This window comes from Physella acuta, unplaced genomic scaffold (genome assembly GCF_028476545.2).
Source record: "Physella acuta isolate Inbredline_101_S28 unplaced genomic scaffold, ASM2847654v3 ptg000804l, whole genome shotgun sequence".
NCBI classification, from domain to species: Eukaryota; Metazoa; Mollusca; class Gastropoda; family Physidae; genus Physella; species Physella acuta.
Genome location: NW_026732322.1, coordinates 601,803 through 618,998, shown reverse-complemented (window position 1 = coordinate 618,998; position 17,196 = coordinate 601,803). Strand labels below are relative to the sequence as shown.

General features: G+C 31.5%; 1 protein-coding gene across 1 annotated transcript; it reads right to left on the bottom strand.

The window, feature by feature from the left end:
* Positions 1-697: 697 nt before the first annotated feature.
* LOC131951206 (sterile alpha motif domain-containing protein 9-like) lies at positions 698-9,699 on the bottom strand. The gene is made up of 7 exons (XM_059313542.1): positions 9,634-9,699; positions 7,695-7,810; positions 5,869-5,963; positions 2,860-4,959; positions 1,645-2,721; positions 1,200-1,305; positions 698-1,064 (listed from the first exon to the last, which is right to left on the bottom strand). The coding sequence occupies exons 1-7, from the start codon at positions 9,697-9,699 to the stop codon at positions 698-700; spliced, it is 3,927 nt and encodes a 1,308-aa protein (XP_059169525.1).
* Positions 9,700-17,196: the final 7,497 nt, after the last annotated feature.

The following is a 17,196-nucleotide window of genomic DNA, read 5'->3' as shown; positions in this document are numbered from 1 at the left end:
CCTTAAAATAAACAAGAATATTACATTATATATTAAATATATGATTGACGTTAATGTTGGGTACTAGAATACATAAAATTATCAGAAAATATATTTACTAATCTTGTTGTCTATTTCAATGCTTATAATTAAGAATAGTATTGTTTACTCTAGAATATTTGCATTATTTGCGATATATGGAAATATAAAGGCCTATAAAAATAAGAAATTTAAATGGAAAACTAATTAAAATAAAATATATATAAAATATATATATAGCAACGCTATTTGATGTATAGTTTTGAATTACCGCAACGGTTAAAAAAAATGCTGTTTTAATTATTTTTTTACACCCTGCAGGAAAAATTCTGTTATAAAAAATACTGTTACAATTTTTTATATGCTATAATTTCAGAAACATAAGATGTTTTCTATATTATATTTAAAAAGTTGCAACTATAATCACCATAACACAAAACTATTTAAATAGTTATAGTTTTAGATAGTTATTGCAAGGCAGAATATTTTAGCACCGATTGCGCCATTTCAAAGAAATTAATATTGGCTATTTGATGTATAATTAATTTCTTCACCATGACATTCTACCTTAGTGTAATAAATAAACCATTTAATTGTATTTGGGTGCTTATTTATATTGACTGATGAAGTTTGAAATTATGTTTTGTCTCTAAATTTAAATTGGGATAAGAGTATGTAGTTATCTTTCGCCCACAGCTTCATTCCGAATGATCCCCAATTCTTCCAATGATACACCAAATGCTTTTGGTCCTGAAAAGCTAAACCCTAAATAAAAGTAAACTCTTTTATTCCACATCATTCGTTTGTGTATGGGATACGCAGGTAGTATATCTAAAGTAAATTTATTGCCATCTTTTGTTGTCATTACGGTTTTTACTTTTTCTCCATCATCTGAAAGCACACCTGTCATCATTCTGAGTCGTTCTCTTAATTCAGGAATGGTCCACTTTTCTTTATAATTATATTCTTTCATAATTTCTAGGTGATCTTGAGGTACAATATCTTGTAATGGGGGACCGTTGCCAAGAAAAAATAGAGTAGTTTCCCTTTTTCGTAAAATAAATATATCTTGTTTTGGATAATTATTTTTAAAATGATCCCTCCATTTGTCCATGGCATTATTCAAATCAACAATAGTGCAAAGATTAAATGCCATCCTTTCTTCTGTTGGAAAATTGTACAAAACATAAAACATCATTGGCTCCAAAAAGTGGCGCGATGATTCTTTAGGTTGTTCAAGGTAGTAGAACTTTTTACTCCAATCTAACATGTTTTGAAAGGTGAGACCTGGCGGTATATTATTACTAACAATCAATACAGTCAGAACATTCAAAAAGGCTTTAAAATCGTAAAATGTTGCTAACGGTGATTTTACATTTTTCAACAACAACTTTGCACTTTCGATTATATCTTGCATTTTTCCTTTTTTCCTCTGTTCTAAAATTTGATTCAACGACGAAGCACCTTTAGTTTGCGAAACGCTCAATCTATACATGCAAGCGTCACGCTCAGTTAGCATTGGATGTTCGGAAATAATTTGAGATTCTTCAAAAAAAAAATCTAGATTAGCTTTTAATTTTGTTAGATTGTCTCTGCTAAAATCATCGGTCATTCTTTCTTCCTTACCGCTTCCAATTTTCACTTGTAGATATTCTTCATCCAGTCGTCTTATTCCCTGCCTAGCTCTTGATGCCAAGCCTTTTAAGAAAAAACTGTAGTCTTGAAGAAAAGCTAAATCTGCTGGGCAGTAATTTAGCTCAACCAAATACATGTGTAGCTTTGAATGCTCTCTAAAAGCAGAATGTAACTTCAAGGCATTGAGCACTAGTAGTATTGTTCTTAGTTCGCCAAAGTAGCCTGCAATATTATTTTCTTCCAGAGTTGTCATTTCATTTTCACTAGCTTCTTGTGCTTTCTGGAATATTTCTACTCCTTCAGATGCTATTTTAATAGTTTTTATAATGTCTTCTTCTACCTTGCTGATTTTAGCATTATTTTCAGTGTTATATTCAGCTAGTTGAGAACTAAACACTCTGCCATAAGTATCCCACAGATACGAATTTTCAGGTTTTAAAAATGTTGCTTTCTGTGCATACAATTTAGCTTTGTTCCAATTTTTCATTTCCATATATACTCTTGATATTAATTGAGCTATGAACGGGTCTTGACTTACTTCAAACAACTGAATTAACACGTCAACCGCAACATCAGCTCCTTCTTCGTCAATCAGCTCAGTTACAAACGGAGAAAATTTGCCCTTTTTTAAATTTTCTTCTACTTCTCTTTTTTTAGCAACGCAATTTATAAGGTATCTGAAGTTGTTCGAATTTTGGCCAGTTTGGTTATAAATTTTAGGATCACACAATTCTAGCATGATTTCACTACTTTTCTTTCCAGTACGAAATCTCATGTCATTTAGAATTTCTCTTGCCACCAGTTTGTTTATAATCCTCAAAGATTTTCTTGGTTTATTGTTATGCTTTGAATAATTCGATATATTCATCAACAATTTTATTCCGGGATTTAGCTTCGCTTCCCATTTAACATCTCTTGGAAAAGTAATCGTTTCCTTGATGTTTGGAGCATTTCTGTTTTTAAAGAAACAGTCAAGCCACGAAACTTTGATTGGTTTAAAAGTTAAATCATACACATTTAAAAAGGAGACTATAAGAAGTAGTTCAATTTCAACTTTGTCATGTACATCTGTACAGAATTTTTTCACAACGCCAGAAATGTAATTGGTGTTAAAGTTCTCTCGCATGATGTTAAAAGCAAAAAGAAGCTTAATTTGATTTTTATAATTAGATTTCAATTGTTCATTTTTTTTGTCAAACCAGATACTCTCTCTTTGTGTCAAGTTGTGTAATAACCCTATTTTGTTTGATTCTTTAGGGGGACTTGTACTCCTTTTGCATTCGATAATAGTGCAAAAAACGTCAAAAGACTCTTCATAATGTCTTCTGTTTTTTCGTCCCAATTCTTCCAGTTTTCCCTTAAACTTTATATACTCATCATCATCAACATAGTCGACCAGAACTAAAAGAGGTTTTGGGGAGCGAGCTTTGGTATCTTCTTTAAATTGCCAAATTTCTTCTAAATGCTCACTTGTTTCTTCCGTGATATTTAGAACTCGACAGCATCTGTATTTTGCACGAAGATCCCAAAGAACATGCATGGCTGACGTAGTTCCTCCAGCTCCAGGCTGATGCCAAAGTGTAAAGTATTGAACTCGGTAATCTTCCTGAGTTTTGCCTTCCAGTAAATTTTCAACTAGTTCCTTTAATTTAATATGTATATCCCTCTGAAGAACTTGATTAGGAAACCAAAAATTTAGCCAACATACCTGTTCACCTCGGTAAAATTCAAGCTCAACCTTTTGTTCTAATTCTTTAATCGTGTTTTCTTCGAAAAGAAAGTCCCCAGCTGTCAAAATATCAATATCATGCCACTCTTTTAATTTCTTTAATGGTACTGGTGTCATGGATCCATTAGAACATGGAAGGAAAACATCACTTTTTTTAGTTCTTTCCTTAATTTGAGAAACGGTCATGCTTATCTCGTCCCAGGTCATATCTAGAACACAGTTGTATTCCAGTTCTTGTTTTTCTAACTTGTCTTCTGACATTTTGTCTTGCCATAAATTTGCTACATCATTTTCAGCTAAGAGAATCCATTGATTTGGTAGTCTAGTTATTGCTTCTTCGCAGGCTGATATCATTATTTCATAGTTTTTTGAGAATAGACACATTATTAAAAGTACTCTTTCTTTCCCGTGGTTATCAGCAAAGGCTCTGATGGCTTCTTGAAATGGTAGCTTTCTTTTTTTGTTCCACATTCTTCTATCTATCTCCTCCATGTTGTCATGACCATTACAAAACACCCATTGAGTATAATTATCCTTTTGCAACCTTTCAAGCAAAGAATTAAAATCTTCTTTCCTGTTATCAAATGTATCTAAAGTGTAGACGTTAAATATTTCTTCTTGTGTTGTGTCTAAAGTATGGTAAATACCTTGATTAAAACCATTTGGATCAAAATCAAACACTACTTCAGGTTCGAGATCTTTAATAAAAGACATTTTTTTATTTAGAAAATCTTGATCCATATAACTATCAACTGGACTTAACATTAAAAATATGTAAAGATCATCCAGAATTATACCTTGGTCTGTGCCTCCTGTTAGTAAAAGATTTAGTTTATTCAAAAATTTTGGAGTCCTATTAACTGCCTTTTTTTCATCGTCTTCTCTTTCTTTTATTATCTTAGAAATTTCACGGTCGTATTCTAATCTTTGTAATTCACTTAAAAGAAATGGAGTTCCTTTTTCTGATAGTCGAAAAATGCCGTATTCTTTACACTGGGTTTTGTATTTACCAAACAGTTTTAATAATTGTAGTTTTGTTTTGATAACTTCATTGCTAAGAATGACATTAGATGACACAATATCTACTTCAATAACCCAAGAAACAATGCTGCTGTTTTCAGAGACTACTGGAACAAATTTTGGATGCCGGACGGCCTTAGTGTATTTTACTTGACTCTCTAAAAATGAAGTCTGGAGCAAATTTTCAATTTCTCTCCTAACAATATCTTTATCAATCACTACACCTACAACTTCACCGGTTCTATACTTGGGGTCTTTTTCTGGACAGACTCCAAAATAAAGCGTACCGTTTTTCGTATCATTCATGCATGCTGAGACAAATGGAATTAGTTTGGAACCAATGAATTCCAGCATAGTCGTAACTCCAGTTAAATCATCAACAATGTGGTAGTTTTTTATAGGAGTTGTTTTCTTGCCTCTAACGTTATGTGAAACATCATCAAAGCATCGACCTTTAACATATTTAAGAGTGACCTCTACTTCGGAGTCAAAACGTCTCGGGTACTCGCGTACCGGTTCTTTGTCATCTGCTGCATATAAATTAGATGTGTCTTCATCTAAAGAGAACAAAAAATAGCTACAAAAACAATAGACTATCACATTTTACGGGGTTATACCTTTACATTTTACAATATTGTAATATCAGTAAAACTATGCACAGTAATTTTATTTTAATACAGTAATGTAATACACTTCTATTTAATATCTTTACCTTTTTCAAACCTGTTTCCAACATGCTCATCCGTCTCAAAAATTATTTGTAGCGTCGTAATATTTTTGACCTCACTGGAATGACAAATACAATATTTAGATTCTACTTATATATATATATATATATATATGAAATGCATTATAAAAACGCAAAAGAAAAATGCGCACCTGAAACATGCTCAATCAACAACTACAGCTTACTTTTTATACTGTTGCATTTTTTAGAAAATTTAAATAAAATTATACACAAATTTGTTTTTTTTTTATAATTTAACGGCCAATGCGAGAAAGGTTCCATGTTAAGAAATAAAATAGGGGCCTAATATTTAGAAATTTAAAAATACTATACTTGATCACGTAGTCACGAAGATTACCATCTATTTGATGTAACCCTGCGACAAATTTATTCTTAGTAAACTAACGATACCCGGCGCGTAATGGTATAGACTTGATGTTTTGCGTTAAACATTGTGGGATTTTAGTTTTAACACAGACGAGCTCTGAATCGGTATTTGAAAATAATTTTTATTTATAATTGCAATAGTATGCTTTATATGCATTAAGGATCTTTAACAGACGACATGACAGGTAACTGCCAATTTTTACTTCCATGGTTAATATCAACGTCTCTACAAAAAAAAACGTTAGCTCTCCGCTACAAATACACACACACACACACACACACACACACAGAAGATGCAATTTAGGGGGGGGGGGAATCACATTTTATCTTCACTAAAATCAATGTTTTATACCTGGAGCCTTCAAATCTGGTCGCGATGAGGAGGATGTAGGTTCAATTTTCTCTACCAGATGTGGACTATGTTCTCTTAATATTGTGACCAAGTGACTGAAAGTTAAAACAAGTATGCTGTACTTTAAAATATTTTAACAAATAATTATCTTTTCCTTTTAAAGGTTAAGCTAATCATGTCTAGGCTCAAACAAAGGTATATGTTGTATAATAGCTTTGTTTTTATATCTGAGAGCTACTTTCAAGTAGATACTATTTCGTTATCAAACATGTGCTGCAATCTAAAATATTTGTCCGGTATGGTAAATTTTTAACGGTTAGTCTTTATTTTATGAACTCGTTTGCTTTATAGTATATATGTTATTAAACAATATTTTATTCAAAAAATAATTATATAGTTTCAAGACAAAAGTAATTGAAGACAAATTCATTTAAACAAGTAATTAAAAAAGTCTAGTGACAATTTTAGCGCAATTTCCTTATGTTATCTAAAAATAGCTCTGTCGTAGCGTAAATCAAGAGCAGGGTTAGTAAAACCATTGGTTAGTTATTAAAACGTTTTTTATTAATTTTTTTTCAGTATTTTACATGTTTTATTTACAATAGAGTAACATGACTAAAAACCATTGCGCGCCTAGCTACCGAACGTGGTGTCGCAGCCATTGAACGTGATGGCGCAGCTATTGAACGTGATGACGCGTGTGGTGTGGTTGGATAAAATGCCTACTAATTCGGTCCAAATTTTAATTAATTCAAAAAAAAATTTGTGACCGAACGAAAGGATATTTTTGAAAACTTTCTTCTGCATTATTGTTCTAAATTATGGCAGGAATCGATTGGTACATGTTTCAAGTCGCTAAGTGGTCTGGTTGCCGAGATGTGGGCCAAAAACTGCATTTTTTTCGAGGTTTTTTGGCTTTTCCGGGAAATCCATGAAAGAAACCCGGAATTTTTATGGCCTATGTTCATCCTCGTAACTTGCTTAACATAATTGCTTTTGGAACTAGTCCTCGATATTGCTTGGTTGAGGAGGAGATACAACTTAAAGCTGCGGACACACATTCATTCATCCATCCATCCAGAAATGACGGGTTAATAAACGCAATTCTCCAGAATGGAAATTGCGCTAAAAAGTAACATCACAAGAAATTCAATACAAGATAAAAACATGTATAATTTCAAATACGGACTACATAAAACAAAATCAATGCAATTTGTATTGATTGTTTATTGTGTTGTCCGTATTTTGTTTTGTGTGCAAGGTGTGTGGCAAATGTTTTGAGTCACTTTTGTGTGTCCAGAGCCTGGACGATCCAAAACATAAGAAGTCAGCACTGCACCATCTATTTGTTTAACCTTGTCGTATTATTTCCACAAAGCCTGGTAAGCTAGTTGATCATTTTATTTTTGTTTTATAATGCTTGTCTATTTTTTATTCTTATGTTTGTGTAATATTTAGACTTATGCCTGTTACCCACTGTGGGAATTATTCACAGCATTAATTTTTATTAGTTGTATCCCTTGGGCCTGTGTTAAGTCATGGAGGGATCCGGACAAAAGGCTGACATGGACAGAAGGCCGACACGGACAAAAGGCCGACATAGACAAAAGGCCGACATAGACAAAAGGCCAAGGATGTTTTTTTCAAGATGGCCGCCGTTGCCATGGCAACCATATTTTCAAAAGAGTCCCTGATGCATGGAAATATTTTCTTTCAAGTAACCTAACTTAAATATACACAAAAGAATCAATAAAAGATTTTAATTAAGAAGTTGGTTTTTTCTGGAGCCTACCTTATTCTAATGCGTTTTCTAAAGTTTATTTTACCTATAAGGTTCTTTACCACTCTTGTGCTTGATGATGTCCAATATCTTTTCCATCTTATCATACGATGTACTTGCATTATTGATCTCTTCTCTTTCTTTACTGTTAATCACATCTTGCTGTAAATTACATAAAATAACCAATTGATAATAAAATATTTTCCACACCTCGCCCGCATTTGATTTTGGGCCCTTATCTATATGGTATTCTATTTAAAGCGTACGTGTGTCGCCCATCGCTGCGATTATAGGAAATTGCTATAAACCTATTAGAATCTTATCAAAAACATTACATAACTTCATCAACTAATCGATAAAAATAACCCAACTCAACCGACTAATGCTTTAAAAATATATGGATGCAAAATCATTTTTTTTATTTAACCCCAAAGAAAAAAACATTCCCCTTTTCGGGCTAAACAGGAAATCAATCATTATTACAAAGAAAAGCGTGGGTCTCTTCCTAAATATTATTGAAGGTATCCAATATATAATATAGTGATCCACGCTTTACTTTATAGCTATTTAAATGGTAGTGTATTATTATATACTTAAAGAAAACAGTTGTTTTCCTTTTTAGTGCATTATCACATAAAAGCTTGTTATTAAAAAGTTAATTATGCATTTTTTACAAACTTTATTTAACCCTCCTTCCCCCGACCCCGCTACGCCTCTGCATACTGCTCATCAAGAGAAAATAAGTAAACAACGTAATTAAAAAGTCTAGTGACAATTTTTGCGCAATTTCCTTATGTTATCTAAAAATAGCTCTGTCGTAGCATAAATCAAGAGCAGGGTTAGTAAAACCATTGGTTAGTTATTAAAACGTTTTTTATTAAAAAAATTGCAGTATTTTACATGTTTTATTTACAATAGAGTTACATGACTAAAAACCATTGCGCGCCTAGCTACCGAACGTGATGGCGCAGCCATTGAACGTGATGGCGCAGCTATTGAACGTGATGACGCGTGTGATGTGGTTGGATAAACATGCCTACTAATTCGGTCCAAATTGTAATGAATTAAAAAAAATTTTGTGACCGAACGAAAGGATATTTTTGAAAACATTCTTCTCTTCTGCAATATTGTTCTAAATTATGGCAGGAGTCGATTGGTACATGTTTCAAGTCGCTAAGTGGTCTGGTTGTCGAGATATGGGCCAAAAACTGCATTTTTTAAAAGGTTTTTTGGCTTTTCCGGGAAATCCATGAAAGAAACCCGGAATTTTTATAGCCTATGTTCATCCTCGTGACTTGCTTAACATATTTGCTTTTGGAACTAGTCCTCGATATTGCTTCGTTGAGGAGGAGATACGACTTAAAGCTGCGGACACACATCCATCCATTCATTCATCCATCCATCCATTCCCAGAAAAGACGAGTTAATAAACGCAATTCTCCAGAATGGAAATTGCGCTAAAAACACTTCTGCTATAAACAAGCCAAACCATACCAGATATTGCGCACCAATTGAATAAATATTATAGCTTTAAATGCATCTCTGAACACCTGAACTAGACATGATGATAGATCACCAGTTATTATAAACTTTTTTTACAAGCTTTTATTCAACTTCGTTCCTTGTACTTGCTTTTTTCATGGATCCAGGCTGGCGATCGGAATTTCAGCCACTACCGGGCCAAATTCCTTCCTACTACGCTCTTCGGTAAATATCCGATGGCAATGCAATGTGACACACGTTTGAGTTAATTAGATACGTAATGGAGGCCATCGGGGTGACGAGAATACTTCCATCATATTGTTGAACTGGATAAAAAAAAGTTATTTTTTTTTATATTTTGACTTCATAGCGGCCGTTAAAAAAAACAACATTAGCCTAAAAATAATTCAGAAATATATATATTTTTTAATTTAAGCCTACGTTTCTTTTTATTTTTATCAAGCTTAAGTTATAACCGGATGTTTCACTTTCGTAAGACAAACATTGATTGGCTGTAAAGGAACTCTGTGATCGTTAGTTACTTGTTTACAAAACTTTGCAGATACCATGTTTTTTGAACCACATGACCTAGTTCTGTTGACGTTTTTGTTGACATTTTGTATTATAAAATTTATGCTGGCCTATCGAATATCGTTTAAGTCGCAATTACACGTAAAAACCAAATTGCTTTTGCCTTTTTAAAAAAAATGTTTTTTATTAACAAAAATACTAAAACGTCAAATACATCACTCTTTTTTTAGAGTCCAAAAAAAAAAACCAGTCTGGATTTTATAACGATAGTAATTTATTTACACCGTGCATGTTTTTATAATATGTAATGGGCCTCTAGTCTTTCCGTAGTTCTAGAAAAGTAAATAGGTCATGTGACGTCACTATAAGTAAAGTCATTGTTCTGAAATTGCATAATTAGTTTGGTTAATCTACCAATGAATATATCAAAAAGTTAATTAACGTTTTAAATTAATTTGTGATTAACAGTTAGGTAAAAAAAACATTGTTCTCAATCACGTATTGTTCAGCACAACACATAGTGCAGATTATCTCCTGTAACCAAACATACAAACAACAAAAAATATTCAAACATCGAAACAAACTTGAGTTTTAGTAGTATATAGATAGATAGATAGATTGTACGACAATTATTTGCTTTCATTATGCACGCAGTTCTTTATTGCTATGCAATTCAGTTCTAATAAATGTTTTAGTATATAAAATCAAAACAGTTGTTTTAATAACAAGTTTTATAACATTTTGCAGCAAAATGTATATAAAAAAATATTTTCTTAAAATATATTGAATAAAAAGTATTGATTATTTTAAAAATAACTAAAAGAAAAGCATGGCTTGCTGAATTTTGTATGGAACACCAATATGGTTACGAAGTTTAAGATTCACCTTAGCTTGAAAGTTCGATGGTTCCCTTTTAAATTAATTTGTATGAAAAGAAAATTAAATATCATTACATTATTTACTATAATTGACAACTCACAGGGAACTTATCACATAAATTGGGATTGATTTTACCAAAGGTTTAAATATATAGTAAAATTATTATTATTTTAATAATTATTGATATTATTAATATTATAATTATTATTAAAATCAGATTAGTTAAACACTATTGTAAAAGCATTTGGTAATTAATTTTTAAAGATAATATTCAGTTATCTAATTTATTGTGAAGATTAAAACAAATAGAGATAATAGCAAATATTATCTTCAAATAAAATGCCCCTTTAACAATATGCAGGGGTTAATTAAGATGGATCATTGTCTTCTGTTCTCAACATACTTTTAATATGTGTATATGTTTATATATATATATATATATATATATATATATATATATATATATATATATATATATATATATATATATATATATATATATAAATATATAAATATATAAATATATATAAATATATATATATATATATATATATATATATATATATATATATATATATATATATATATATATATATATATATAATTAACGCGTAGAATATATATATATATATATATATATATATATATATATATATATATATATATATATATATATATATATATATATATATATATATATATACATATATATATATATATATATACATATTTATATGTGTGTGTGCATATATATATATACATATATATATAATATAATTTTGTAAACTGTTACCGCAGCTACAATAACACCACGAAAACTCAAGAAATCATCGGCAGAAATATCTTCGACTGTCTGAATAAAGATTGGACGGAGAAAATACTGGTTGACTTTGTTGTCAAAATCGAAGATGAAAACTTCGAATGTCACCGACTTATGTTAGCAGCGTGTTCTGAATTTTTCAACGCGCTGTTTCGTTCTGGCATGAAAGAAGCTAATGAGAACTTTTGTGTTTTAAATGGTGTTTCTGGTGAAGTTTTCCGAATGATTCTAAACGCACTTTATACTGGTGAAATAGTCTTCACTTTAGAAAATCATTTTGAAGTATGGAAAGCAGTAACTATGCTGCAGATAAGGGTTTTAGTTGAACGTTGTGAGAACTTTGTTATAGAAACTATTACGATGGACACTTGGGAAAATATCTACACAATTGCAAAGCTTTTAGATTCAGAAAATGTTCTCAAGCAGCTTCAAATATTTATGTTGAAAAACTTTGAAAAATTAAGACTTTTACCAGTATTTCTAAAATTATCTTGTAATGAAGTCAAGGATTTGATAAAAAGCCAAGATCTTCTTGTTGTCAAAGAAGATTTAGTTCTTGAATCAGTAATCGAATGGGTCTTTTACTCTCCTGAAACGGGATCTGTTAATAACACGATTATAGAAGAACTTAAACAAGTTGTCAGCAATACTGGAAATCAAAATGATTACAAATTCACTCAACTTGATTTGGATAAAATAATTTCTAATGAACCAATTCCCCACTGTGACACTGAACATTCGATCAGAAGCGAAAAACTCACAGAACTGCTGAAGTTAGTGAGGACGTGTCTAGTAAGTCCTGCTGTTTTAGTTCATGTGTACAAAATGGAATTATTGTCACACGACACTGCCTCAAAAGATTTAATTTTGAACGCTTTAAAAAGTCATGTGCAAGTCTACAGACACGGTCAGTGGCCATCAGCGGCTATACATAGAACATGCAGTGGTTACGTTCAAGTAGGGGTAATTTTTAGAATGTATGAAGGTTTTTGCGTGCTAAACACACGCAATGAAGAGTGGTGCTATATTTCTGAATGTGAATACCTAAGCGTAAATGTTCAACTCGTCTCTTTTGCTGGAGAGCTCTACGCCACAGGAAGAAAAGCAGCCGTTCCATCTGAACCTTGTACGATGTTTGCATTCAGTTGCAACAGCTGGTATGAGCTGAAGGAAATGCCAAGCGACAATTTGCTATTAGTTTCACACGGAGAGTTTATTTGCATCATAAACAAAGATGATCAAGCTATATGTAAGATAAATCCAAAAGACTCAAGTCCTTGTATAAAACACGTTGCTGAATTTCCAGAAGATGTACACGTCACACATGCTATGGTTGTAGAGAATTACCTTTTATTATTCTGCTCTGAAAGTGACGACAACATTAATCAGACATCCGTTCATCTTTTTGATATTTTGTCCAATGTTTGGACCCGACTAGATAGTCTCAATGGACCAGCAGAACATTTAATTAGTTTCAGGAATGACGAACACAACTACATTTTACAGACCAACGGAAGTATTTGGATGGTGTTACATCCATCTGGAGAGAGAGCATTTGAGTTTAAGTTCCTTAAGAAACTCTGGCATTTTGAGTCCATACTATATGGTGCGTTGACTTATGAAAATAAGCTTATAATTTCTGGACAATCCCAAACGGAAGGCGATGATGAAGTAGAGAGCGAATTGGGTGAAATCCCTGACCACTTTGATTCAGTTATATATTGGGGTAATGAAGAAAGCTGCTCTAATTTTATCCCGATCATTATACCCACAATTTATCTTAGTTAGGATTTTTAGTAAAATTACATTTACAAATCATATACACAAGTGTTATGTCTTTGTAGTGCACATGCATATTGATCCTTCACATATTTCTGGTGAAATAAAAATTGTATGTTTAATAAACCTGTTTACAATTTGTCCGTAAAATGTCTTTTGGACATGTTGCAAATTTTCTACGAATGTATGGGCAAGACCAATTTAGCAACTCTAAATTAGACAACAGCTCTTCTTACTAGCCTAAAGTAAAGTTAGTTATAGGAATAAGTCAAATATTAAACTATTTTAATAATTCATACATCCTATAATATATATTTATATATATATATATATATATATATATATATATATATATATATATATATGTACATATAATAATAGTGCGTAGACTTTTCAAGGTAAACTAATACTTTTCGGGCAAATCAATAAGGATGAACCGCAGGAAAATAATAAATTTTTTTTTAAATCCAGACCATATTTTATATAATTGTTCAAAGGAATTGTGAGGAAAATATTCAGATTTCTATTCCACTTATTCGCGGTGTTCCTCAGCCAACTGAGCAGTCAGATTCAATGTTATAATATAAATACATACTTGTGTGTTAGCCCTGAAATTGTTCGTGCTGTTAGATATGCTGCCTTTAATATATCACTTGATTTACATTATACAGAAAAATTAAAGGAACACTTAAAATATTGTGTTTTTTATCTTCTTCTTCTTCGTTCTTAATTATTTGTGTTGAAGGGGATCGAGATTTATCCGTCAGTGGGTTTGAACTCGAGACTTTGTTCGAATTTATCAACCATGAGCTTTTTGCCGACTCGACCACGCCTCCAACACAATTAAGCGTTACGTGTCAACTGGTTATGCGCCATTGAGGCCATTAACTCCGATTTCAGCCTGCTTTTCTTTTTGGATTTGCTTCCATAGCCTTTGTCCAACCAAGAACAAACTACAAGGCAGCAGTTATTTAATTTTGGAGTTGTCTCTCCTAGAAGAGTGGCTGTCCCCAGCTAACGAGCCTCATCTGCCCGAGGGTTCGAACTCGAGACTTTTCGGTTTAGCAACCATGAGCTTTACCGACTCGACCACGCCGACCCCAGTGTTTTTTATAATTTACTAATTTTGTATTCTCAGTGTCATCTTTATGTGGGTATATCCCGTTGAAGATGGTTGCAATTTGGAACATTTTGTTATTGTAATTCTTCCAATTCCATGTTCTGAGAAAGTAGACGTATATAAGAAGTATAGAGAAAGTCTTGTAATCGTGCACAAAAATAAATCGGGAGTAATCTCCCCTAAACTTTCTCGAATATTCTTGTATAAAACAACAGGGGATGGGAGCTCCGGATATAGACATGATTTTTAATCCATTTTAAATACTTAAACTATTTAAAATAGAATAAAATCTCGTGGAAATATATATATATATATATATATATATATATATATATATATATATATATATATATATATATATATACATATACGTATATATATATATATGTATATATATATATACGTATATATATATATATATATATATATATATATATATATATATATATATATATATATATATATATATATATATATGTATATATGATTGTACATATGGAAAAAATGATACAAACACATACAGACACAACAATTTCTATGCTGGCTAGATTACTCAACTGAGATTTTAGAACGATTACAAAACTTCCTCTATACTTTGTAGAAGAGTGGTCAAAATATCAGGCTAAATAAGATAACAGCTGAAAGAAAAAAATGCGTAGTTATTAAAATTTGATATTTCTAGCAAATTTTTTTTTAGATTAAACGTCCACTTGTTTATATAAATTTTTCACATTATTTGTTTGACCGATAAGCCGTGAGGTTGTCGTAAAAATAGCTTTGTTTAGCTAGGAACCGAACACGAAACATTCTTTAGCTCTAAGCCCCAGCCATACTGCCCATGTATTTTATGTAATGGTCTAGATAAATTATACATGTTACCGGCACATATGAATGTGTATGCAATGTAGACAATCCCTGTCGTTTTCAGACGAAGTATGAAATATCCGCATCGCTAAATACTTTTTCTCGGCATTACATAAAATACCTAGACTTTATATGGAATGCAAATAATTTCTCAGGCAAAGTATTAAATGCCCTGATTGATAAAGTCTAAAATTACATGAAGTCAAAAAAAAAAATTAAAGAAAAACTACGAAATGAAAAACTGAAAATCTTTATTGAGAGAACCAATGAACCAGTGCTGTTACTTACTCTTTTTTTTCAACAAAGAAGGCTAGAATGGCATTGAACTAAATTTTCTTTCAAACCATAACACTAAAACCAAAGCGTTCGTAATCCTAACCCTAACCCCAGACTTAACCCTCACACTAACCAAAGACCTAATCCTAAACCTTATAAAACCCTAACCTAATTTTTAACCCTTGATATTTTGCTTTATTATTCTAAACTCTGTTTGTTATATGGTATTCTAGAGAATGACTAAAAAACATATGAAATAATGATGTATTTCATACTGTGACGACCCATTTAAGGCATAGTAGTCATTATTCATGCTTAAGCATTCTATAGAATGCGGGTTTTACACTTTGCCGCTAATACATATATATATATATATATAAATAAAAAAAATAAAATATATATATATATATATATATATATATATATATATATATATATATATATATATATATATATATATATATATATATATATATATATATATATATATATATATATATATATATATATATAAATGTACTAGCAGTATACCCATGCTCCGCCACGATGAATCTTTTTTGAATGTACTAACTTAAGAACTAAACAAAAGAAAACACAAACACAACAAAAACATAACACAACACAAAACAAACACAAAAACAACCGAAACACAACACAAACACAACACAAGCACAAGCACAACCACAACACAACACAACACAACACAACCACAACACAAACACAAACACAAACACAAACACAACACAAAAACAAACCAAACACAACACAAACACAACACAAGCACAACCACAACCACAACACAACACAACCACAAAAGAAATACAAACACAAACACAACACAAACACAACACAACAAAAACTCAACATAAACACAACACAATTACAACACAATTACAACACAACAAAAACACAAAACAAACACAACCCAAACACAACACAAACACAACCACAACACCTCAAAAACATAACACAAACACAACACAACACAACACAAACACAACACAAACACAACACAAACACAACACAAACACAACACAAACACAACACAAACACAACACAAACACAACACAAACACAACACAAACACAACACAAACACAACACAAACACAACACAAACACAACACAAACACAACACAAACACAACACAAACTCAACACAAACACAACACAAACACAACACAAACACAACACAAACACAAACACAAACACAAACTCAACACAAACACAACACAAACACAGCACAAACTTTGACGGCTAGTATTATATAAAATAATAGGTCTTCTTGTAGTTTGGTAGAAGTGTCTATAAAAGAGCTTTCTGGTGCGACCGATAAAAACGGATTCCCCTTCGTGCGCAAAGAAAGGACAGACCAAAGGAAAACGCAAAAAAAGATAAATAACCTGCGGGAATTCCCGTTCCCGAATTAAGATGTCTTTTGTTACTTCACCTGTCTTTGATTTAAATAATAGTAAGAAAACAGTACGTTCAGTGTTTAGAATAAATAAAAGGCAGTATTAAAAATACCAACATTGCTCTTAATTAATCATTACTAATGATGTAATTATTTTTTTTCCTAACACCAAAACAAACTAATAAAAAAAAATTCATCACCCCCCCCCTCGATGTGATGTTTTTAAAGAGAAGTAGATGTGTTTTTCTATGCAAGGGACGTAATGATTTCTAAAAGACTAAGTGCAAATTAGAAATTTTTAAACGATGATACATTTTTAAAAACATTATTTAATGTGCATACTAAAAATTATAATTCTAAGTAAAACTGTTGCCAATTTTTTTTCTG